The sequence below is a fragment of the Barbus barbus genome (genome assembly GCF_936440315.1).
Source record: "Barbus barbus genome assembly, chromosome: 12".
In the NCBI taxonomy this organism is placed as follows: domain Eukaryota; kingdom Metazoa; phylum Chordata; class Actinopteri; order Cypriniformes; family Cyprinidae; genus Barbus; species Barbus barbus.
Genome location: NC_136740.1, coordinates 28,632,176 through 28,658,700, shown reverse-complemented (window position 1 = coordinate 28,658,700; position 26,525 = coordinate 28,632,176). Strand labels below are relative to the sequence as shown.

The 26,525-nt window shown below is 35.4% G+C and overlaps 2 protein-coding genes across 4 annotated transcripts; both read left to right on the top strand.

The window, feature by feature from the left end:
• Window positions 1-191: 191 nt before the first annotated feature.
• LOC306877645 (GATOR2 complex protein MIOS-like) lies at window positions 192-12,370 on the top strand. Of its 2 annotated transcripts, XM_079429532.1 has the most exons (12): window positions 206-260; window positions 347-448; window positions 1,158-2,494; window positions 4,465-4,563; window positions 4,741-4,995; window positions 6,822-6,991; window positions 7,127-7,192; window positions 7,271-7,429; window positions 8,249-8,401; window positions 10,383-10,587; window positions 10,684-10,813; window positions 11,408-12,370. In XM_079429532.1, exons 3-12 carry the CDS (start codon window positions 1,189-1,191, stop codon window positions 11,496-11,498), a joined length of 2,634 nt encoding a protein of 877 aa, XP_079285658.1. In that variant the 5' UTR covers window positions 206-260; window positions 347-448; window positions 1,158-1,188; the 3' UTR covers window positions 11,499-12,370. The 2 variants fall into 2 exon arrangements, with proteins under 2 accessions (XP_079285657.1, XP_079285658.1); XM_079429531.1 differs by lacking the exon at window positions 347-448 and having other exon boundaries at window positions 192-260.
• On the top strand, window positions 12,313-26,327 carry LOC306877646 (glucocorticoid-induced transcript 1 protein-like). Of its 2 annotated transcripts, XM_079429534.1 has the most exons (9): window positions 13,505-13,596; window positions 13,758-13,906; window positions 18,007-18,128; window positions 22,309-22,395; window positions 22,805-22,897; window positions 24,126-24,266; window positions 24,349-24,460; window positions 24,585-24,705; window positions 25,576-26,327. In XM_079429534.1, the coding sequence occupies exons 2-9, from the start codon at window positions 13,771-13,773 to the stop codon at window positions 25,802-25,804; spliced, it is 1,041 nt and encodes a 346-aa protein (XP_079285660.1). In that variant the 5' UTR covers window positions 13,505-13,596; window positions 13,758-13,770; the 3' UTR covers window positions 25,805-26,327. The 2 variants fall into 2 exon arrangements, with proteins under 2 accessions (XP_079285659.1, XP_079285660.1); XM_079429533.1 differs by having other exon boundaries at window positions 12,313-13,906.
• The last annotated feature ends 198 nt before the right edge of the window (window positions 26,328-26,525 follow it).

The following is a 26,525-nucleotide window of genomic DNA, read 5'->3' as shown; positions in this document are numbered from 1 at the left end:
CTTTTCATGTCATAATGTTATTTTTCTCATAATTTAGAATTTTTTTTTTTAGATATTCTGTCATAATTTTGACGTTCAGAAATCTCAGAGGTGTGACTTTGTATAGCATAATTAAGATTTGCCAGAGCATTGTTTTTTGTGTGTATGAGGCGAAAATGGGACTTTTATTTTGTGTGTTTCTGTCACGTTGTGTTTTTCAGTCTGCACTGCTTCCGACTTCACGCGACCTAAACAAACTTCAGCATGTTTGCACGTCAAATGTGAGTTTATATTTATCAAACGCTCATGAACACACCTGTAATTTATTTATATTTTATAACATGGTTTATTATGTGTCTTCATATAGTGACTGGCGTCTGTCATTAGCTGTTTCCGGTTTAGAAAAGGTTGCAATGGTTAGTTTAGCTATAGCTGACCGGCTAACTCACTCTTATTAAAATCAAGAACAGTAAGTAAACAATTTTTAAAAAGCACTTTTATTTTTTTATCTTCAGTTATTTAATATTTACATCTTAAAACGAAGTGACAGAATGATGAGGCGATCTTATTAATGATTTTATTTAATTTAATATTTATTTTAACACATTAAACACATTATGGCTTTAACCATCTAACGTTAACTTACTTGAATTTTCTCTTAACTTTGGTAATGTCATCGTAACATTTGTTTGCATTCCCTTTCATTTCATGTGCAACTTTAATGTTTAACTTTAACCCTTTGATGTAATGTATGAATTATGAAATCATAAAGAAAAAAGAATTCTTATTTGTATATATATATTCATACATACACACACACACACACACACATATATATATATATATATATATATATATATATATATATATATATATATATGCAATAATATTACACAAATAATAGTAAAAACAATAATACAATTTAATAAAAATAAAGTTTACAATAATATTAAAAAATATATATTATTATTATTTGTAACTAACATTTTTTTTTAATAATAGCATTATGTTATGTAGATTGTAATATTATATTATGATATGGAATAACTATATATGCCCACACACACACACGATATACGCTATGTAATATGTCTATAAATATATTGATTCATCCAAGTATTGGTAAAATAGTTGAGGTGTGTAAGTGCTATATAAATAAGATGCTTTATTATTCGCAGGTATCTGCACTGAAGAAACCACTGTCCTGCCATGTCGAGCGGCTATAAGCCAGATATCCTGTGGTCTCCCCATCACGCCGACCGCTATGTGATCTGCGACACTGAACTCGGTCTGTATCGGATCGGACCTGCAGGAAGCTCCGAGACCAAAGCCGGCACCCTTCCGCTATCCGAGGACACGGCGGCCACGCTGCTGGCCATCAACTCCGACACCCCGTATATGAAATGTGTGGCCTGGTATCCCAAACAAGAGCCGGAGTGTTTGCTGGCTGTGGGACAGGCCAACGGACGAGTCGTCCTGACCAGTCTGGGACAGAGCCACAACTCCAAATGTAAGGAGCTGGTGGGTAAAGAGTTTGTACCCAAGCACGCCCGTCAGTGCAACACACTCGCGTGGAACCCGGTGGACAGTAACTGGCTGGCGGCTGGTTTGGACAAACATCGGGCTGATTTTTCCGTTCTCATATGGGACATAAGTAGTAAGTTTTCTCCCGAAGCGGTTCCTGCTGAGAAGGTTCGTCTGTCTGGAGATGTGGACTCTGGGTTGGTGGTGACCAAACCGCTGTACGAGCTCGGACAGAACGATGCATGTCTTTCTCTTTGCTGGCTCCCTCGTGATCATCAAAAGTTACTCCTGGCCGGGATGCACCGAAATCTGGCCATCTTTGACCTACGCAACACCAGCCAGAAGACGTTTGTGAACACCAAAGCCATCCAGGGTGTAACGGTGGATCCTCACTTTCAGGATCGTGTTGCGTCCTTCTTCGAAGGCCAGGTGGCCATCTGGGATTTGCGTAAATTCGAAAAACCGGTCTTTACTTTGACCGAGCAGCCCAAACCTTTGACTAAAGTGGCATGGTGTCCCACTCGCATGGGCCTGCTGGCCACCCTCACGCGGGACAGCAACATCATCCGGCTGTACGACATGCAGCACACGCCCATGCCGTTCGGCGACGAAGTGGAGCCCACCATCATCGAGCGCAGCGTCCAGCCCTGCTGCGAAAGCATCATCAGCAGCTTCGCCTGGCATCCGTCTGCCCAGAACCGCATGGTGGTGGTGTCGCCCAACCGGGTCATGAACGACTTCACCGTGTTCGAGCGCATATCGCTGGCCTGGAGCTCCACCACGGCGCTGATGTGGGCGTGCGGGAGGCACCTGTATGAGTGCACGGAGGACACCGGTCAGGGGGCGGCCGCTGCTGAGAAGGACATTGCCACTAAGATGAGGGAGCGAGCGCAGTCGCGTTATGGCCACGACACCGTGCAGGTGTGGAGGAACCATGTGCTGGCCGGAGGAGGCGACCCACAGCTGAGGTCGCTCTGGTACACGCTCCATTATATCCTTCACTGCAGCGCCACTGCATTACAGGAGACGACTGAACCTTTCAAAGCATATTGTGTCAAAGTTATTGTTGAGTGTTTCCCTAAAAACCTACTATTAATTGTTGTTTCAGGAGTTTTGCGGTTTACTTGACTCCTGATTTAATATTATTATTATTATTATGTGCATTTTATTATATGACTTTTGATTATATATAATACAACATAATTAAAATATATATTACATTATTAATTAAATAATAATCATTTTATTATTGCTATCATATATAATCATTAATATAGTTTATAATATACATTATATTGCATTATTATTTACATAGAATAATTTTTATTAGATTTATTAGTGGTAGTAGTAGGAGTATATGGTTTGTTTTAAGATATGACCTTTGAATAGACAATAATAATAGTAGTAATAATAAATATAGAGAAAAAAAACCCAAATTCTTCTTTCCAGTCAACTTTGCATATAATATGCTTTGATACAGCACTCTGTAAACAGCTACACCTTTCAGTAATGACCCTCTGTGACTTACCCTCTTTGTGGAGGGCGTCAATGTTTGTCTTCTGGATCATTACCAAGTCAGCAGTCTTCTCCATTATTGTGGTTTCAAAGAACAAGAGATACTCTGAATTTATACTGTAGGGATGGTCATTAATTGAAACTCAAATGTAAATATTCTAATATTTTGAGACACTGATTTTTGACTTTCATGAGCTATAAGCTCTAATCATCAAAATTAAAACAAAAAAACTTTTGAAATGTTTTACTTTACATGTAATGAATCTAAAATATGAGTTTCACTTTTTTAAATGTTACAAGAAAAAATGAACTTTTTCACGATATTCGAATTTTTTTAGATGTACCTGTATGAGGGGTGGCACGGTACATGTATTCGTACCGAACCGTCACGATACGGGCATCTCGGTTCAGTGCATGAGGCCTTACGATGAATATAGGCAATTCACCCTCAATTCAGAAGGGGGCGCCCGCAGTAATGCAACGCTGTTTGATAACTGCCAGCAGAAGAGCAGCGAATGCCATGAGTTGCGCACTTGAAAACAAAGCCCCCTAAACAGTGACCATGTGCTGATTCTGAATGCATAGACTGACAAAGGAGTGTACTTTAAAGGCTTGTGCACTCAACTGTTTGCTAAATGGGGCTTTGTGCTCGTGCATCCTACCTCTCTCATTCGTCACAAATCCAAATGTTCCATAATATGTAACATATCTGAATGCTAAACTATTATTTATTATGTAAATTATTGGCTTTGTACTTCAGTCGCGTTCCAACGGTGACACAGAGGCGAGCGCGCTGATGTTTGGCTCACTGTATTTTATTTTGGATAAAGTACTCTGTCAAGTTAGCAATGCTGGAACTGATTCCTTATACCAGCAGAATCAACTTTAAACACTTATTGTCTTATTAATAATCACTGGATAAAGGTCTGCTTTTATTTGTGTACACTCACAATTAAAATAAAACAGATTTTATATATAACATAATATAACATAATGTAATAATATTTAGTATTTTCACATCAAGGTGGATTTTTTTTTAATTTGCACTACTTTCTGTTCAAAATAAATTAAAAGAAACCAAGCATAGTAGATAATTTTTTTTCTTTACAACTTTTTACTAGTTTAGCATGAAGTATGGTCTGCTTTACATCTTATTCTAAAAAAAAAAAAATCAGAAAATTGCATAAGATTTTTTCTGTAATTTCACTTTCCAAAAAAATCTTTTTTGAATTAAACAATCTGTGGCATCTGACATTTTAAACTAGACATCGTTAAACAAAAAGATATGTTTTAACTTGACATAATTCTTTTGAGAAATGTTCACAATTCTTATCAATTTACTATTTGTAAATCACTGGAGTGATTGGTTCATTTTCATGTTGTCATATTCTTGTTTATATGGTATTGTTCTATTTGATATCTCTATGTTTCCTATGCAAGTTTTACTTATGAAAGAGTACACTGAAAATGTGGAGCAGAAGCAACAGAGCAATAAGCAGTCGCTCATCTACTCAGGCATCAAAAACATTGTCAAGTCCAGCTCTGGTAAGTGCAAACAGCACAATATCTGTTCTGATCACATTTTCTGTGAACATGATGATTGCTGTACAAAAGTGTTTTGCTCTGTACAGTAGAAGTATTTCTCATAGATGTCTGCTAAATGCCTCTGTCAGCCTCATGGTATCTGTCACTGGAGGCCCTCTAAAGAAATCTCTCTCTCAGGCACAACAGAGACACGGCGCTGCTGGTCGGGTTCTGACAGGCAGACCGATGTACCGCGGTACCACAGCGAGGAGCGCAGTCTGGCCCTGCAGCTGTGTGGCTGGATCAGTCGAGGGCCCGTGATCGATGTGGAGCCCTTCCTGAAGTCTCTGGAGCAGGAAGGCGAGTGGGAGAGAGCCGCAGCTGTCGCCCTCTTTAACCTGGACATCCGACGGGCCATTCAGATTCTTAATAAAGGAGCTTCAGCAGAGAAAGGTACAGGACTGGACTTGAGAAACATTGTCCAGCCAGTGACAGTGACTAGAAAACTCACAAAACATGTCAAGAACTGGTCAACCCATGGTCGCCTGGGGTGGGTGGGTTGTATGACATCTAAACGAGGAAAATTTAGTGTGTTGCACTTTGTTCTTATTGATGTGTGTCTGTTATTTTTTTCGGTAACACTTAATAAAAAATTGATCACAAAAAAAGAACTGGTCAACCCCAAAATAAAAAAAAGGAATTATATTTTGTAGCAAAAATGAAGCGTATTTTTAAGATGTTTTTGCTCAGTGGCATTATTTTTATGCAAAGTAACCACACTTTCCTCCAAAGTTCCTGTACTGCAAAAAAAAAAAAACATGTAATGTAATAAAAATCAAATATATAACATCTGATAGAAATGACAGATTTTTTTATTTATTAGTTTTAGTTAATTTAATTTGAGTTATTTTAGTACTTAAACTAAAGTAAAGCTGCCTTGGGAAACTGATTAAAAATATATGCATTTCTATTTTTCTTTCCTTTTAATTTGGGTAAAAATATTTCCTGGAATGCCATGTCCAAAACATTTTTTAACTGATGCCAAACATTTTTTTAATGACATGAGTACCAATATTATAAATGTGTGCTACTTTGCTACTGTTTTTACTTCTTCAGTGTTGACAATAAAACTCCATTCGGTACATGTATCAAAATATAATGCACAGTAAAAAGATGCATAATTGGATGCATTATAAACATACACAGTATAAATTGATGAAAAGAAGCCCTGATATGTGTAAAAAAAAAAACGATATATATAGCAGGGCTGATAACGATATATAATTTATCTCTATTAGGGAGTTATTTAAATTAGAGATAACATGAACAGTTTTGAATAGCTTGTTCATATAGAGAGATAGATGTTCATGTTCCTCTAGGGGATTTACAGGAAGTCCTGTCCTCGGATGTATGTTAGAAGCACTGTGTGAAATTGAGGCTAGAAAGAAACACTGAACGCCTTTAGCTGCCTATTTGCAATCAAAAGTGATCCTTATATACTAACAAAATGACAAAGAATGGCTTGCATTACACAATGATAGCTGTTTAATATTAAATGCCCTAAAGCCATAGATCCATACGGCATATGGAGCTGTTTGTTTATCATTCATAATTGCCCGTTGTTTGGGTTTTAAGCATAATTTGTTTTGGCTTTGGGAAACCGATCTAATCTTTTATAATCTTTATAAAGGGTGTGTTTTTTACACCTACTGCCATAAGGCTTTTATCCTTGCATTATGTCATCCAAACGGCATATAACACAAAAGGAGTATCATTGATATTCCATCCATCCATCCATCCATCCATCCATCCATCCATCCATCCATCCATCCATCCATCCATCCATCCATCCATCCATCCATCCATCCATCCATCCATCCATCCATCCATCCATCCATCCATCCATCCATCCATCCATCCATCCATCCATCCATCCATCCATCCATCCATCCATCCATCCATCCATCCATCCATCCATCCATCCATCCTTTTTCACAAATAAAATATGTATTTTATATTTTTCTTTTTACTTAAATTTTTTGTCTTTTTATATATTGTTTAAATATGTTTATACAGTTTTATTATTATTATTTATTAGTTTTAGTTTATTTTAGTACTAGTAAAAGTTAAACGAAGTTTATTTAATTTTATTTCAGTTCATGTTTATTTTATTTTAAGTACCAGAAATGTTTTTTCTTGGTTTTAGTTAACTATAATAACCTTAATCTTGAAAATGTTCAAATGCATCTTGTTTTCTGTTTCCTTTATGTGGTGATCAGGTGATCTGAACCTGAACGTGGTGGCCATGGCTCTGTCGGGCTACACTGATGAGAAAAACTCCCTGTGGAGAGAGATGTGCAGCTCTCTCAGACTCCAGCTGAAGAAGCCGTACCTGTGTATCATGTTTGCCTTCCTCACTAGTGAACCTGGCGCCTATGATGCCGTCTTGGTATGTTAAGAAAAAAATAATCAGAGTATTGTTCTTAAAAGAATATACAGTATTGCTCCGAATTTAAAATATGCAACTGTAGTTGCTAAATATTGAGGTTAATTATTTAATAAAAGCATGTTCTCTGTTTTCTAGTATGAGAGTCGTGTGGCTGTCAGGGACAGGGTGGCATTTGCATGTATGTTTCTAAACGACGCTCAGGTAAGACCCGCTCACCCCTGAGTTTATCCAAGTCTCATTGTGCACCATATAATACACTGACATTTCTCCTCCCTTAAGTTGCCTCGTTACATAGACAAACTGACCAATGAGATGAAGGAGGCTGGTAATCTGGAGGGCATCCTGTTGACAGGACTGACGAAAGATGGAGTGGATCTCATGGAAAGTTATGTAGACCGAACCGGAGACGTGCAGACGGCCAGTTTCTGCATGCTCAAAGTAAGTGACGCATGATAAAGTTAAAAAAAGAGAATGATCTGCTCTCGGATGGATGAATGTTTGAGGTCGGTTCAGTTTTTTTGTCTCTTGTGCTCACCAAGTCACCATTTGTTTGACAAAGATACAGTAAAAACAGTACTATTTTGAAATATCATTACAATTTAAAATAACCATTTTGCATGTGAATATATTTTAAAATGCAATTTATTCCTATGAGTCAAAGCTGAATTTTCAGCATCATTACTTTAGTCTTCAGTGTCAAATGATTCTTTAGAAATCATTCTAATACAGTTTTATGAAAACCATATAATTCTTTTTTTCAGGATTCTTTGATAAATAGAAAGTTCAAACAACATTTATTTGAAATCTTTTGTAACATTATAATTGTCTTTACTGTTGCCTTTGATCAATTTAATGCATTCTTGCTGAATAAAATTATTAATTGCAGTCAGAGGAATCTCGTATATTAAAAAAGTAATAAAAAGGTAAATGCAAACAAATTAAGATGTTCTTAAGATTGATGGCTAGGACAAATCTAATTGTTGTACATTTACATGCTTTTAGCAGATGCTTTTATCCAAAGCGAAAAAAGGAGCAAAAGCAATGTGTCAATTAGCCAACATATATTTTTAATATGCATTGGTAGATTTATTAGACAATTAGATTCGAAAGCAAACTAGAGAAGAGAAATGCTAAGAAGAAAAATAAGCGTGACTGTGTGTGTTGTTAAACCAGGAAAACTGATGTGGATTGAGCTCTACCTCTCAGTTTCCAGATCAGTGTGTTAAATGTTGATTTATGTGGTGTTTGTGGTGGCAGGGCTCCCCAGGAGAAGTGCTGAAGGACCCTCGGGTGCAATGCTGGATCGAGAACTATCGCAACCTGTTGGACGCCTGGAGATTTTGGCATAAACGGGCTGAATTTGACATTCACAGGAGCAAATTGGATCCCAGCTCAAAACCACTTGCACAGGCTAGAATCAAGTTGTTGTTTTTATTTCTGGCAGTTATTAAGTCTTGATTATGGATGCATGATATAATCACTGACAGTTGTATCGGTCAGTTTTAGTGATTTTTATGTATTGATCTGATTGGGCAATCTTGTGTGCGTGTGTGTGTATATATATATATATATATATATATAAACAAACACACATACACTCACTGGCCACTTTATTAGGTACACCTTGCTAGTACTGGGTTGGACCCCCTTTTGCCTTCAGAACTGCCTTAATTCTCCGTGGCATAGATTCAACAAGGTGTTGGAAACATTCCTCAGAGATTTTGGTGCATATTGACATGATAGCATCACGCAGTTGCTGCAGATTTGTCGGCTGCACATCCATGATGCGAATCTCCCGTTCCACCACATCCCAAAGGTGCTCTATTGGATTGAGATCTGGTGACTGTGGAGGCCATTTGAGTAAAGTGAACTCATTGTCATGTTCAAGAAACCAGTCTGAGATGATCTGTGCTTTGTGACATGGTGCATTATCCTGCTGGAAGTAGCCATCAGAAGATGGGTACACTGTAGTCATAAAGGGATGGACATGGTCAGCAACAATACTCAGGTAGGCTGTGGCGTTTAAACGATGCTCAATTGGTACAAAGGGGCCCAAAGTGTGCCAAGAAAATATCCCCCACACCATTACACCACCACCACCAGCCTGAACCGTTGAGACAAGGCAGGATGGATCCATGCTTTCATGTTCTTTACGCCAAATTCTGACCCTACCATCTGAATGTCGCAGCAGAAATCGAGACTCATCAGACCAGGCAACGTTTTTCCAATCTTCTATTGTCCAATTTTGGTGAGCCTGTGCGAATTGTAGCCTCTGTTTCCTGTTCTTAGCTGACAGGAGCGGCACCCGGTGTGGTCTTCTGCTGCTGTAGCCCATCTGCTTCAGGGTTCGACGTGTTGTGCGTTCAGAGATGGTATTCTGCATACCTTGGTTGTAACGAGTGATTATTTGAGTTACTGTTGCCTTTCTATCATCTCTAACCAGTCTGCCCATTCTCCTCTGACCTCTGACATCAACAAGGCATTTTCGTCCACACAACTGCCGCTCACTGGATATTTTCTCTTTTTTGGACCATTCTATGTAAACCCTAGAGAAACCCTAGAGAAAATCCCAGTAGATCAGTTTTTTAAATACTCAGACCAGCCCGCCTGGCACCAACAACCATTCCACGTTCAAAGTCACTTAAATCCCCTTTCTTCCCCATTCTGATGCTCGGTTTGAACTTCAGCAAGCCGTCTTCACCACATATAGATGCCTAAATGCATTGAGTTGCTGCCATGTGATTGGCTGATTAGCAATTTGTGTTACCAAGCAATTGAACAGGTGTACCTAATAAAGTGGCCGGTGAGTGTGTGTGTGTGTATATATATATATATATATATATATATATATATATATATATATATATATATATATATATATATATATAAGCAAGGTTTTCTTAAATATTGCTAATACTTTAACAATACTGTATATTGATTAAGATTTAATGCATGCCTTGCTTGGATGTTTAGTTAATATATAATGAATTAATATAATTTTTGATTGCATACTTAATCCTTATATGCAATCAAAAATTATATTAATTATATAATTATAATTTATTTTGTGTATGTGTATATATATATATGTATATATATATATATATATATATATATATATATGTGTGAATAATTTTACTAATATTAAAACAATTCTAGATTGGAAAAGGCTAGTTTTTAAAAAATATATATATATTTTAGTGATTTATAATATTGTTTATAATATTTTTTATATTTATTGGTGCATCCCTAGCTTTGATATTTAGTTGCTATGTATCATGAATTTATATAATTCTTTGTACAATACTTATACTTACATTTGTTTTTATGTTGGCTGATTTCTTCTTATTTTTCTTATTTATTCTGATTCCTTTACATATGTTCTGTGCAGGTGTTTGTGAGCTGTAACTTCTGTGGAAAGTCTATATCATACAGCTGCTCAGCGATGCCTCATCAGGGCCGTGGATTCAGTCAGTACGGGGTCAGCGGTTCACCCACCAAGTCAAAGGTCACCAGTTGCCCTGGCTGTCGTAAACCACTTCCACGCTGTGCCCTCTGCTTAATGAACATGGGCACCCCTGTGTCCAGCTGCCCAGGTAACAGACGGATCATTTAAAGTTATTCTTGATATATGATACCATAATGTAAATGTGTTCAGTTCACTGTGAGACTCATCTCGTCCATCTTATCAGGCACAGGAAAAGCGGATGAGAAAGCCGATCTCACACGAGACAAAAAACTCGCACAGTTTAATAACTGGTTCACCTGGTGCCACAACTGCCGGCACGGTGGTCACGCGGGTCACATGCTCAGCTGGTTTAGGTAGGAGTCATATTCACCCATATTCTGCCATTTATTTGATGACCTTATAAATCCAAATACACTACTGTTCAAAAGTAGTTTTTTTTAAAGAAACAAAATCCTTTTTATTCAAAAATTATGCATTAAATTGATCAAAAGTGACAGTAAAGACATTTCTAATGTTACAAAAGATTTCTATTTGAAATAAATTATTTTGAACCTTCTATTTATCAAAGCTTCCTGAAAAGTAAAGTATCACAATTTCCACAAAAATATTACGCAAAATATTAGTTTCTTGAGCAGCAAATCAGTATATTACAATGATTTCTGAAGGATCATGTGACACTGAAGACTGGAGTAATGGTGCTGAAAATTCAGCTTTGATCACAGGAATAAATTAGAATTATTATAAATTTGAATAGAAAACAGTTATTTTAAATTATAATAATATTTCACAATTTTACTGTTATTACTATTACTGTATAAATGCAGCCTTGGTGAACATAAAAGCCTTTCAAACAGGTTAAAAAATCTATCCAACCCCAATCTTTTGAACTGGAGTTCATAGTATTAACTATAGCATTTTAAGTGCAATTATATTGTCTTTTCTTTCAGAGATCACAGTGAGTGTCCCGTTTCGGCCTGCACCTGTAAATGCATGCAGCTGGACACCACAGGCAACCTGGTGCCTTCTGATAGTGTATGAAGGCCTTTCTGACTTATATCTCCCACATTACTAGAAACCAGCTACTAAAATTAGTACTGTAAGTGATGATGGCAAAGTTCCCACAGTTTCAGAAGTTAAAGACGAGCATATGTGTCTTTTCTGAAGTGATCCGCACACCTCACTGGTATTGAAGTTGACGACAGGTGCTCTATTGTCACAGGAACTAAAGCAGTTAGATTGTTAGGGTTATGTTTCCCATGATTAACTCCACCCACCCACAGGCAGTTGTGTTTTCTCAGACGTCTGACCTTCCATGTGAATGTCTGACCTATGCATTTGTGGTCCAGCAGCGGGAGTTTCTATGAATAAATCAATTTCAGTACCAACTTTAGAAACAGGGAAAGAGATACCACAATAATTTAACCTGAGGAGTTTGAATGCATGTAAGGAATGTTTTGTTTATATCTTAGAAAGCGCTTTCACATTATCCATAACTACTTCCACTACTTGCCTTTGAGTTTAGCGATTTATTTTGTTTTATTATTCTGTATTTATTACATATTACTCCATATACCACACTGAACCTCAGTCAGCAGTTGAAAATTTGATTTGTCAGAGATGTACAATACAGGTCAAATGATCATTTATTCAGTTTGTTTTAAAAATTGCTTTTAACAAATAACACAAAGTGATTTTCGTTGTTTAAGATGCAAAGGTTTAACATTAGTTCTGGCTAAGTGTTGCATTTTTGGATCCAGAGGTGATGCTGTTTTGTAATGCTTACCTTAATTTATTGCACAATCAATGCAAAAACGTAACATCCTAACTATTTAAATAATTGTCTTTATTTTTTGAGAAGCAAAAAGAACTTACATCGATGACTAATGTTATTAAAACATTTTTTGAAGGAGTTTTGAATGCAGTGTTTTCTTTTCTTTATGCAACTAAATAATGAGATGTTTTGTTTGCCTCAATGAGATCAATACAGATTTTCAGCGTAATGAACTATGACAAAGATATGCAGTAGCAGAAATGAAGAGTTGAACTGTTCAGATCAAGTTTCAAATCTTTATCTACTGTTAAAAAAACAACAAAAAAAGTGCACGAACATATCTGAGTCATAGTTCAGCCAGAAAAGCCCGTTTTGGACCTATATTTTAGGACCATACATGTTTTATTTTTTTGTATTTTGACATTTTCATGACAATAAAGCCATTGAGTTTGTAGTCCTTAGACCAGAAAGACAATTTGCATTTTGGAGAAATGGGACTCTGGACATTTCTATTGTTTTTGTGCATAGCTGTTTTTTTTTTTTTTGGGGGGGGGGTCATGAGTAATATATGGTAAAATATGGCCTGTGGTTAACATTACTTGTTGAGATCTGCAACATAAATTGCAGTCATACCTCCAATTCACTTTTGAGCTATGACTGTAATTTATGGTGTAGAACAAAAAAAGAAATTCCCGAGGGAACCCATGACAACAGTCTTTCCTTGGAGAATTTGGATGGAAAATGTGCTTTGTCATGAGAACTAATAGCATTTTGCTATGATTGGAATCAAAGTGAGCATCAGGCCCAACTCTGAACAAGAACAATGAGAAAGAAGGGAAGGTGTTTGGTTAATAATGACTTTAATATCTTGGTCTGTTTCTCACATAATTTACATGCAACAACTTCCTTCTTTGTAAATACTAGTTTTTGCCATTCATGATGTTTTTGCCATTTTGCTCCACAAAAATAGAGACGGATTTGGGGAGGCATGAGGCTGAGTAAAGAATAGTAGTTTTTTTATTATTATTATTATTTTATTCCTTTAAGATAACTCCTACACTTTCTGTGTTCAGAATATGAAACAACATAAATCATTCCACAGCTCCAAGGCAGAATGCCTGTTTTCCACGCAAAACTAAGCTCCGCCCCAACAGTGATCTCATTGGTTCTTCGATGTAAGAAGGAACGCATAAGCCAATAAGGAACGAGCGTCGCTGGTCTCTGCTCCAATCAGATTCAGCGTACAAGTGCCTTCCGCCCGCCCACTGCCTTTACTGCAACACATCTGTCAGCGCAGGAGCACTGGAGAGTTTGGACCTGCTTCTGAGCTTTTCGTCCGCATAACTACAACCTCGTACGCGCACAGTAGGTTAAGAGGAAGAGAAGTATATTAATAACTCGGCTTTTCGCATGAACACGTTTTCAGTTCTCCTTCTGGAGTTTATTATTGTGTCTCGTGCGCAAATACGCACAAAGTGCAGCAGTAACTCCAGACTTCAGCCTGTTTCTAACAGTGTCCCTCTTAGATGGAGTGATCAGATGAGATCAGCTTCATTCTCCTCTTCAAGACACAGCAGAAGTCCTTCATCATCATCATCACATGCTGCAAACATGAAGCAAATCACTAAGCCCACCAGGATCCCATCAGAGAATCACTTTATAACAGCAGGGAGAGGTGAGCTTTATTTTTATAAGTTATGAAAACTGTAACAGCAACACCTTATTTTGTAAATACATCATGTATTTGTAATTTAACCTCTTTTTGCTTCAGTTATTGTGTTTGTTTGTTCTTACACCCTTTGCGTATGCATATAACTCCTATTTAAGCTTGATTTAACTGCATCTTCCACATCGGATATTTATTGAATACACTTTTCTTCCTCAGGTTTTATAGATATTTTATGATCTGAATATAATCTGTTATGTGCATTTGGGATTAAATCACTGATTTCCCCCAACGTTGTTTATTATAGCCTTAAGTAATTTTTGTGTAAGACCAGTGTCATTTAATACAGATTCACTTGCAGTCAGAAACATTCAAGAGCAGTTTGGCAGAATTGTCAGATCCTGTACAAAGAAAATAAGGAATGATTAGAAAAAAAAAAAAAGAAAGCTATTGTATTATGTCAAAATTAGAGATAGCACCCAAACCAAACCCCTAGACTCGCTAAAACCCCGATCCAGACCAAGATTAGGCCCCTTGGGACCCCGATCCAGACCAAGATTAGGCCCCTTGGGACCCCGATCCAGACCAAGATTAGGCCCCTTGAGACCCTGATCCAGACCAAGATTAGGCCCCTAGAGACCCTAATCCAGACCAAGATTAGGCCCCTTGGGACCCCGATCCAGACCAAGATTAGACCCCTAGAGACCCTGATCCAGACCAAGATTAGGCCCCTTGAGACCCCGATCCAGACCAAGATTAGGCCCCTTGAGACCCCGATCCAGACCAAGATTAGGCCCCTTGAGACCCCGATCCAGACCAAAATTAGACCCCTAGAGACCCCGATCCAGACCAAGATTAGGCCCCTTGAGACCCCGATCCAGACCAAGATTAGGCCCCTTGAGACCCCGATCCAGTCCAAGATTAGGCCCCTTGAGACCCCGATCCAGTCCAACGGCACATTTCTGTGGTCATCAGAGAGTTCAAGACCTTGAGATAAAGACTGCAACTTTGTGTTTGTTTGTACATTATGTTTCTGTAAAAAAGAACATTAGTTCATTGAGGTGTTACATTTTATGGCCATGTAAGCTTTCTTTCTTTCTTTCTTTCTTTCTTTCTTTCTTTCTTTCTTTCTTTCTTTCATTTGTAAGAAAGAACCATACATTCTGTCATCAGTATTTCAGAATGATACAAAATGTTCATAGCATATGAACCACAGACCATTTATGAACCATTTTGTGAACTATCATATATTTTCTTTTTATTGCACTGCTCCCTGGACTTGATTCTGATTGGTCAATAGTGGCATTTGACATTTATATCTCATAATAATGACGCTAAGCTGTATAATCGACCAATGTCCCAGTCAATTGTTTTCCAACACAGCTGTGCAATTTTATGGTAAGCTGCATAAAATATAATCAATATTCCATGTTCATTTATTTGTTTGACAGGTAGCCGTGCAATAAGTAAGATATTATACAATGAGATGATCGTTATCACCAAAAAAAATCAATATTTTATTTAACGATAATGGTTTATTTTTCAGTAATTACCATCTGACTCCACATTATCCATTGCGTATCATATCGCACCTTTGAACGATTCCTCAGATGACATGCACGTCTTCGCTCTAATTCTGTAGTCACACTTGCTATGTTTGGAATAGCATACTAAACATACTACTCTTCTGCACTGTATACAGTGCACAGTATTGTCTGTATGGACGGCTGTGATATTAGTCAAAATTTATAGGGATACTGTATCCCACAATGCAGTGCTTCCAGCTTGACCTGCCATTTTGAGTGTGATAGATGAACTGGAACTGAGTCCAGTTTTGACCCTTCTGTTTGTTCATTTCTTTTTAGATCAGTCTGCCAAACATTCATATATTTTTTATTATTTAAAAATATTACAGAATTGAATATTTTTTTGCGTTTAAATCCTTCTGGGATGTTTGTATTTACGAGTTGGGAAGTCGTAATTACAACGTCAGTTGTGTTCAAGTCACAAGATGACGATGTACCTTTTCTACAAAAAACCCCCAAATATTAACTACTTCAAAAAATGTATGAATAAAGAACGCGCATCAGTGAATTTATTCATTTTTATCCAATTTCGGAAGTTCCTGTACATTAAATTGTTACATATTCCTTCAGTGTTGTATAGTACTACAATATATTGTACATGCTGCTTTGCTAATTCTATGTAAATATAAAAAGATAAAATAATACAGATGCTTCAGCTATTGCGTCTGGCATGTTTTCTAACTGACATGCCCCAAACTTGGAAACTCAGGGCTTAAAGATAGTTTTCTTGTAATTATGACTTGAATGCTTCATAACTTCATACTATTTGCTGACTTAAACATGCAATGTCATGTGACAGCAATGTAGCACATTGTTTTTGGAGACATTTTACTAAGTAGGCACTATACAGTTAGAAAGCTGGTATTGCATTCTAAACATGACCATTGTCTTATCTCCTCGGGTTTCATTGTGCAAGTTCAGCAAAGAATTTCAAAAACTAGGTTTTGACAGTCATTCACATTTTTACATCCCGTTCTTATATGAGTAAACTACTATTGTCTAAACGGTTCTGGCCAGGCAGGCTGTACCCATTAAGTCGGACAGCTCTCTATCTCCCGTCCTCATGGAGTGCCTGATGCTTGTGCAGATTTGCATTTGAAACACTTCTCCTTCACACAAAGACCTTGCAGCTGCCTCGCTGCAATCTGCAAGTGAATGTAGTGTAGCCGTCCCCCAACAAGTGCATTGAGAAAAGGTGTGTGTACTGGGCTGAAAATGTTTCAGAGTTGATGGTTATCATTCAGACCGCTTCAGTGTTCGAGGCCTGAACTGTAACCGGCCGTGCTGCGACACGTCTGATAATGAGTGTCACTTGCAGAGTTGCTTTCTTTCGGTACAATGGTGTAAAACAATGAGCAGAGGGTAAACCTACAGTGCCATTTGGTTGGCTCTTTTGCATAGGCTTTGACATTTGTGTTTGCAGAGCTGGAGCAGAGCGCAAACACTCACAGGAATCGCTCTGTGGGCTGCATGCAAGCGAGTTGTTTTGAATTTCAGCTGTTGGTGCATGTGTGTACATGCATGTGGGTTTCACTGTGAGCTGTTTCACTTTGTTTCATTTCCTCCTTGTGTGTCCTCAGAGTGTAACTTTCATGTGAGAACACTCATTTGTAGTCAATTAGTTAATCTCAGTTAATATATTTATTTACATTTAGTCATGTAGTAGACACTTTTATCCAAAGTAATAATTACAAATATATAATACAATAAATGCAATACAGTACAATATAATATAATGCATATATGTGTGTGTATACATTGTCATGCATACATTGCATTTTATATATATATATATATATATATGCATGAACATGTTTAATCAAAACAAAAGCTTGAGTGTATTCTGCATTGCAGTTTTTAAGGTTATCATTATATTATATAGTGTTATTAGATTATATTAATTTATTGTTCTATTTATAAAATGTATTATATGTATAATGTATAATATAATGTAATATAATACACACAGAGACACGTAATATATGCATGACAATGTTTAGAACTAATTTTCTATTTATAATATGTGTTTAAATCGTCATGCATACATTTTATTATATATATTACATATAATATATACATGAATATTTTAATCAAAACAAAAGTTTGAGTGTATTCAGCTTTACAATTGTAAAGTTTATTATTATATTATATTATATTAACAGATTTTTGTATATATAAAATGTATTAATTATATATTTATATATTATTATTATTATTATTATTATCATTTATCTAGATATCAGACTATCATAGAGACTTGAATTAGGCCTGTAAGCAAGTATGTTTTGCATGGTCAAATACAAATGTTCGTCAGAAAAACATCAAGTTTCTGTTACTTCCATTCCATCATAAATACAATCTGTTCTTGTTCTGTTTCAGTACTGTTATGACAGTGCAGGCAAAAGCTCATCAGTTTCCAATGACACCCACCAACTTCCTCTCCGTCACTGCAGTGCAGTGATGTCTCATATCACTGTCCACCACTGAATACATAATCCAAAATGCCTCTTCTTTTCTCACAAGCTCGATCAGCCAGTCAACAGCCGCCCTCATTGGACAAGCTTCCTGAGCAGTACCTAACTGGACAGTGGCCGCGAGAGCCGTATCAACCCCAGGCTTCCTGTATGAGTGATAAAGCCACACAGGTAATTCAATGTCACATGCAATTTGCTTCACAGTTCACATATAGTAACCCCTAAAATAATTAGACAACTACAGTGTCTGAATGCCATTGCATTAGACAACATATCAAACAAGTTGCATCTGCAAACCATTGATATAAGGCCTTTTTGTCAGAACTAACTACACATTATTTTTTGCTCAATGACTTACAGTACTAATACTGTTTTACGAACACAGAGTGACCAAATAGTAATTTTAAAGTTAATTTCTATTGTTTTAGCATTTAAAATCCCAATTTTATGAAGTGAATGCTTGAAAAGTATTTTAATGCAATGCAATATATTTAGATATAGAGACAGTTAAATGAAATGGTGTTTACTTTCCATAATCGGAAATTAAATTAAACCGGATATTAAACAAGACAACATGTTGATTTTGTCTGTCAGGAATTGATTTATAAAAAGTGGGCGTTACATAACAGAATGAAGCCAAGAGAGTTGAAAAATAAGAGGCCAGTGACGTAAATGGAAAAGGAAAGTTGTTGCAGAAATGGTGCAAATGATTCAGTTTTTTTATGAAAGTTTACAAAGACAATGGTGTGTTATTTGGATTTTGTGCTCTGATGAATCAACTAGAAACATCACACTTAATGTCTGAATGCCATTCACACTATAAAAATATTATTGATACATTGATAGCTTTCTCAGAACTAACTTTACTTTTTCCATCATTTTTGCTCTGTGACTTACTAATACTAATGTAATGCTAGTATTTCCCAAACATAAAATGACCAAAGTGACCAATTTTGAGTTTCATTTCTATTGTTTTATCACTTATAACATTGTTTTTTAATCATCCTGATTGAAAAGTTAGCTTATTTGCTTATTTCTTTAAAATAAATGACACTTAGTTTGCCAGTTGATTTGTATTGTAATGACATTGTTATTTAGGTAATTCATACACATGTGAATCAGCATGAAATGGTGTTCAGAACCAATTTCACTTCCATAATCTGATGTGTTTCTAAGTTAAATAAGGTATTAAATAAGACATCTCAGTCTTATCAATTAGGGATTGATTTATTGATTTGAGTGGAAAAGGATTTGTGTGTATATACATATTATTAAAACTAATTTTAGTTTAAGATATTTGCATTTTATAATTTTAAATATTAATTGTGAAAAATGAAATATTGTGGAAAATATATTTTAAATATATTGATTTATAGAGGTATTTTCAGTGCATTTAATATTTGATAGTACATAGAAAGGAAAAGTAAAAAAAAAAAAAAAGTTTGAAAAAAGTAATGTTATTCGCTGCAGAGGTGATGCAAATTATTAAATTTCTGATTAAAGAATTTTTCTTAATATTCTAAAATAACATGCACCAATAAATAATTCACAATAAGACCAAGAACATCCTTTTGTAATATCTAAAATAACATGCACTAATAAATAAATGCCCTTTTTAGTTTCTATAATTATGTGCACCAATAAATAGATGTCTTATTTAATATCTAAAATAACGTGCACCAATAAATAAATGCCTTTTTTAATATCTAAATTAATGTGCACCCATAAATAAATGTCTTATTTAATAAATAAATGCCCTTTTTAATATCTAAAATAACATGCATCAATAAATAAATGCCCTTTTTAATATCTAAAATAACGTGCACCAATAAATAAATGTCTTATTTAATATCTAAAATAACATGCATCAATAAATAAATGCCCTTTTTAATATCTAAAATAACATGCATCAATAAATAAATGCCTTTTTTAATATCTAAAATAACGTGCACAATAAATAAATGTCTTATTTAATATCTAAAATAACATGCATCAATAAATAAATGCCCTTTTTAATATCTAAAATAACATGCATCAATAAATAAATGCCCTTTTTAATATCTAAAATAACATGCACAATAAATAAATGTCTTATTTAATATATAAAATAACATGCATCAATAAATAAATGCCCTTTTTAATATCTAAAATAACATGCATCAATAAATAAATGCCTTTTTAATATCTAAAATAACATGCACAATAAATAAATGTCTTATTTAATATCTAAAACAACATGCATCAATAAATAAATGCCCTTTTTAATATCTAAAATAACATGCATCAATAAATAAATGCCTTTTTTAATATCTAAAATAACATGCACAATAAATAATTCACGATAAGACCAAAAACATCCTTTTGTAATATCTAAAATAATGTGCACCAATAAATAATTCACAATAAGACCAGAAATGTCTATTTAAACAAGTGCATTTGATTTCTTTTCGAATTAAAGTGTCCAAATGGAGCCAGACAGTGTAAACTGAAGGCCGGTTTTGCTCGTTAGCTGAGCTGTTTCTGACTGGTCGAAATGGTCATCTGTGTGTAATGAGGTTTATTCTTACTGGGTTTTGTTTCCTTTATTCATTAGTATTATGAAGTCTTTGAGCGCTCAGTGGTTTAGCTCTGCTGAGACCCCTCGCCTCCCCTGAAACAAAGCCGTCACAAAGGCCCGATGTTTCGCGGCAGTCTGCCGTTATAGAAAGTTCTGGCTGGCGTTGTGTGGAGTGAATTCTTTCTGGAGGTGCAGCAGTTTGCACCTGTCGCTCTGTGTGTATGTGTGTGTGTAGGTGTGTGCACACTCTACCTAAGGCTCGAGAGCACATGGCTGTGTGTCTCTGCACCACCTGGCGCCCTCCGACAGCTCTTTGTGTGCCTGCGCTGAGCTGCCTGCAGTGAGATCCATACATATGCTAATGTCTGATCCGGCTCGCAGAGGCCTCGCGCTCCCAGAGCGGCCTAGAATGTCAAAATCAGCCCGTTTCTCTCAACTTCTCTCTTCACGCCGCTGAAGCACGCCGAGGCTCTTTGTTGGCAGTAGCAGCTTTTGCCATTGTTTAAAGCACTTGGCGAATTAATGATTGGTGTTTAAAAACTTCTGTTGGATTGTTTTCTTTAGCCAACATCAAATCAGAATTGACCCCGTTTACTTCCTTAAAGGGATAGTTCACCCAAAATGTACATTTGTGAAAAAGAATGTGCACTTGTAGTGTACTTAAAAATATATTTTCAAAAACTATTATCAGGTAATATTAATGAACAGGGCTTCTGCAGGTCTTAAAAAGATCTTTTATTCACCCTTCTACAAATTAAGGCCTTAAAAGTTTCTAAAGTGGGGCAAAAAGTCTTCAATTCATGAAGACATGGCATTAGATGTTGCAGACACCGCAAAATATGAATATCTTCCTCATTATTTTTGCTTGGTTTTCTAATACAAATATCCAAGCATCCTTAAAGCAAGATACATTTACATGCAAATTGAATATACCGTATGAATTTTTATTTTAGTTAGTTTTTTGATAAACTGAACAAGATTAGGTGAGTTTATGTTTAAAACAATCAAATATCTGTCAATGGGATAAGAAAACTTGTTTTCCTTTTAAATTAAGTAGATTTTTCTGAGCCCATTGCCAGATATTTGTTCTAATGTTTTAATCATAAACTTAATTTTTATTGCTCATAAAACAAGACTTGTCATTTTGCTTCTCTAGAAAATTTGTCTACAACAAATTGCATTTTTTTTTTTTTTTTTCATTATTTATTTAAGTGTAATCATAAGGTGCAGTAAAGGTTATTTCCATATATATTAAATACATGACATTGCAATAGAAATGACATTTGACGTATATTTATTCTATTTAAAAGTATACAAAGGTGTACTGTGCTTCTTTTTCAGGTTCATGTCGTTACAAACCAGTATGACTTGCTATCTTCTTCTTTTTTTTATCCATAAAGTGAAAGGTTTTTTTATTATTGTCATGTACTAAAACAGTTGAACCATTTCTAAATATTCCTCCACCCTTCACCTTAGCTTTCTTAGAAGTTTATGAGCTGGTATACCACAAAACAGAAGACATTCAAGACAGCCTGGAAGTTCAGGTTGCAACATGACACATGCAGGTTCAATGGAAAACGAGTATCTGGAAAAAGATGATTTGTGGTGCATACTGTCCATCTTCTGTGGCTGCCTGTAGCTCCGGGTGTTGTGGTTTCGGTCAAAGCGACACATGCTGTTTGCCAACCACAAATATCCTGTTGTTGTTTTATGAAAAAATAGGACAGAACAAGCTTTATTCAGCATTTGCATGGTGCCTGTGTTTTAACCATGTTTTTACCATGTTTATTGCAGACTCCTGGCTTTTGGACTGAGGATGAAGGAGAGGTTAAAGTACACAAACGCTCGGCATCATGGGGCAGCGCTGACCGTCTCATGGAGGTGTGCATGAAAATAGACAGTTTTTACACATTAAAAGTATTTCAAGTGATGGGTGGTAATGTGTTTATATAGACATACTCTGGGTGTATAATTGGCCTCTTTTCCTATAATGATCCTCAAACATACCCACACACGTCTTGACTTGCCATTATTGGCCCTTGTGCACTTGCTAAGTCAGTTTGGGAATCCCAAGCTATGGCAATATAAACATCTATTCAAAAAGCTCATTGAGCATTGTTTGGTGAAGCCTGTGAGGTTAGACACAGCTATTATATTTGGTTAATATAGGTCATGTCATCTAGTATACAGCAGTCATCTGGTGTAGGGCTGTGTGGCTTGAGCTTAGATTTTGTGTCACTGTTTGTTTCTTCCTTCTGTCTTTTGCTGATGGTAAAAATATGATTTCCAGATTGCAAAACTCCGCCAGCAGCTCCAGCGCAGTTTGCAGGGCAGCCGCAGTATCAAGGAGAAAGAAGAAGTGACGCAGCTGAATCCAGCCCAGGTACTGTACATCCACTTGTTAGGGTTATATGCAGTCATCTTCAGAATTTTGGGGTTTTATAATCAGAATATGTTTTTACTTTTGAACTGCGTTATATAAAAGGTTGGGGTCATTAAGATTTTTAAAATGATTTTGAAAGAAGTCTCTTATGCTAACCAAGGCTACAATTATTTTAATAAAAAATGTGGTAAGAAATATTGTGAAATATTACATATTAAAATTGTTTTCTTTTTGAATATATATAAAATGTATTTTATTCATGTGATGGCATTCAAAGGAACAGCATTTATTTGAAATATAATTTTTTTACATTAAAAATATCTTTAATATAAATTTCTTTAAAAAGCAATATATTATATTGACCCCAAATATTTAAACGGTTTGTTATTGGAAAGTCATCTGATAAATGTAAAATTTTTAAATTCTATTTTTTAAAAGATCTGTTTAAATTCTGTTCAAAATGAATATATATATATATATATATATTATATAATTTTTTTTTTTTTAAATAAAAATATTTTGTTACATTTACATTATAAACATCTTTACTATTAATAAAAAAAAAAAATCATATTGACCCCAAACATTTGAACGATTTGTATTTAATTAATTTGTATTTAAAACGACATCAGATGAATGTCAATTTTATTAAAACAAATATCTGTTTAAATTCTATTAAAAAAAGGGAAAAAACACAAGAGCAGCTTTGATTTGACCCACAATATATATCACAAAAGAAAAGAAAAGCATACCATTGAAGCATATCTTCATTTCTAATTTATATTTTTGTTTTAACATATTTGTTTAATTTTTCTATTAAAATGCAGAAAAAATGTGAATTTGATTTAAAATAATAAAAAAATTATATTTGTTTATTTAAACATTTAAATATATTATAATATATAATATAATATATAAGTAGATACAATGCAACATATGCTACAACATTTTAGTAGGTTTGGGCACCTCTGATGTAAACATATGTATTGTGTTTCTTATATAATGCAGAAATTCATAATATATGCAAAACATCCAATATGAAAAACCATAATGATACTAAAAGCAAGCTTCATTTTCTTTAAGCCAAATGTGATTTCATATGTTTCTCTTTTGATCTTTTGGGGTGAAATTTGATACTGATTGTTTTTGTGAGACTAACCTATACATATAGATTTTCTAAATTCAGATTTTGACATTAATCAGGTTACTGGTACTTTTTGTTTTCCAGCCAAAGCGGCTCTCTGCATCTTCATCGAATATGGTCCGTTCCAGACCCGTCATCTGTCGAATGCCCAGCTATAGTGACTGTGTTAACCAGGAGCTGGAGAACGTCTTCATCTGTGAAGGCTGGGGGGGAGAGCAGGAGAAGGTACAAACACACAGGTTTCAGTGAAACATTTCAGCTTTGTAAGACTTTTGTAATTATTTCGGTGTTTGTCCTCCTGGTTCAGGCTCTGGAGGTGCGGGACGGCGGGCGCGCTCCTGTTCCTCTTCTTCATCACACACACAGCGCTGAGACGCAGATATCCTGCAGTCCCTGTTACTGCTGCTCTCCTGAGAAAGGTAGCGCTCCTTCAGTACCAGTACCATGGTGTTGCCCTCTGACACCTCACTGTGCTGTGCTGTTTCCACAGTGTGTTTTATAATGGAAGATTTGCTTAAACAAACACTCGATTTGTCCTCTCAGATTACAGGTGTGGTTCACCTCTGCCTCAGTTTTCCAGCTCTCCCAAACCCAACAACAGTTACACGTTTAAACGTGAGCCTCCTGAGGGCTGCGAGAAAGTCAAAGTGTTTGAAGATCTGATGTGAGTACCTGTAGGTTCTCTAAAATGCCTTGCTTTCTGCTTTTCAAAACCATATTTGTAAAATACTCCTCCAGAAAAGTGCACTTTGTAAAGTGCACATCCAGAGAGCGTGCTTTGGTTTTTGTGTTTGCTGGTACAAGGTTTTGCTTGACGTTTGCTGGTACAACAGCTCAGTTTTGATAAAGCATCATGCTTTTTTTTCTTCTTTTGGACGATATCATGACTTTTCCAGTCATTTTTTTTTTTTTTTTTTAAAGGTGTGTATATTAACATATACTTTAATTTTATTAGGTATTTGCTACGTTATAAAAAATAACTGTAATTGTATATTTATTTGATTTATGTACATTATGCATATATAAATATCACAATATAAATTACTAATTAATAACAAATTATATTGTGTGTGTGTTAGAGAATTTTTTTTTTAAATTATATATGTATATATAAATCAGTCACATAAATATGTATAAAATGGCATATACTATTTATAGCATTTTTGTTTCCAGTTTTTAGTAGTGATAATAGTGACATATATAATAGCATATGCTATTAATATCATTTTGTTAACTTTTTTATAATTATAATTGAACTAATAATAGTTATATTAATAGTTTTATCACAAAGAACAATTTTTAGCCAAAATACTAATATGTAATATTTGCAAATGTCTATATTTACAGTATTACATGTACATTTTATTAGTATTTTCTATAAGAAATTATATGTATATTATTTACACTATTGTATTTTTGTTTACTTTTTTTGATAGGGATATTAGCATAGTATCATATATGTAATAGGATTATGTATACATAAATATTATTGCTTTTATATATTACTCACATTATTGCTTTTATTTCCTTTTAGCACTTGTAGGACACAAGGCTTTCCCATCTTCTCCTGCCCAGACAGAAACAAGGTGCACTTCACACCGAGCGGCTCGGCCTTCTGTCCCGTGAAGCTGCTGTGTTCGTCTCTTTTCCCGTCAGATGATGCTGCTCGCCCCAGCTCAGGACAGACGTCTGGTTCATTTACAGAGCTGTGGCCCGTGTCGTCTGAATGCTCCAGTATTAGGAAGTGCCTGCTGCTCAGTTAGCCAATCACAGCTCAGATCTCAAACAGCTGACTTTTCTAGGAAATTTTGTACTTGCTAATGGTTGTACAAAAGGGCCATTATGTTGAACTTTGTCTTGGGGTTTTCTGCTGGAATGCACAAATCTTTACTTAACCTTGCAGCACATCCTACTAACCAGGTAAAACGCATTAGATAATCATCAGTCAAAAATGTGCTTCATGCCTTAACACATAACTCAGGTTTAACTTTCATTAGGGCTGGACGATATAACTAACTGATTATATTTCAATATTTTGAGTCATTTGATGAAAAAAAAAATTCCTGTAGAAGAAATATCATTTCACCCCAACAATCATTGTATTGCCAGCAAAATGATTGCAAATATATTGTGCATATTCAATATGCTGCCCAGCCCTAACGTTCATAAGTCTATTGAACAGTAAAAATGTCTTTGTGTTTTTAGCCTCTTTTAATTATGTGACACTGTTATGGTATAAATGAGACTGCTGGATGCTCACATTAAAGTGACATTTTTCAAAGTATAATATTTGCGTTAATTTCTGTGTTTTACTCCAACTACCTGCTTCCTATTTTTTAAACTGCATTTATTTGGTTGGGGGACTTTTAATGTTTACATTAAACAGTAATGTACATTCTAAAAGGAAAATGTACCAGTAATGTGCGCACATATTAATATAAGTATTAAAACTAATTGTCATGGAAATGTTTACTCTGCATATAT

Excerpts from the sequence above, each read along its gene's own strand:
- LOC306877645 (XM_079429531.1), top strand. The coding sequence starts at position 1,189 with ATGTCGAGCGGCTATAAGCCAGATATCCTGTGGTCTCCCCATCACGCC. Across the intron at positions 7,193-7,270 it reads TGTTTCTAAACGACGCTCAG|TTGCCTCGTTACATAGACAA; the intron begins GTAAGACCCGCT and ends TCCTCCCTTAAG. Across the intron at positions 8,402-10,382 it reads GCTCAAAACCACTTGCACAG|GTGTTTGTGAGCTGTAACTT; the intron begins GCTAGAATCAAG and ends TGTTCTGTGCAG.
- LOC306877646 (XM_079429533.1), top strand. The coding sequence starts at position 13,642 with ATGAACACGTTTTCAGTTCTCCTTCTGGAGTTTATTATTGTGTCTCGT. Across the intron at positions 13,907-18,006 it reads CTTTATAACAGCAGGGAGAG|CTCGATCAGCCAGTCAACAG; the intron begins GTGAGCTTTATT and ends TTTTCTCACAAG. Across the intron at positions 24,706-25,575 it reads AAAGTGTTTGAAGATCTGAT|CACTTGTAGGACACAAGGCT; the intron begins GTGAGTACCTGT and ends ATTTCCTTTTAG.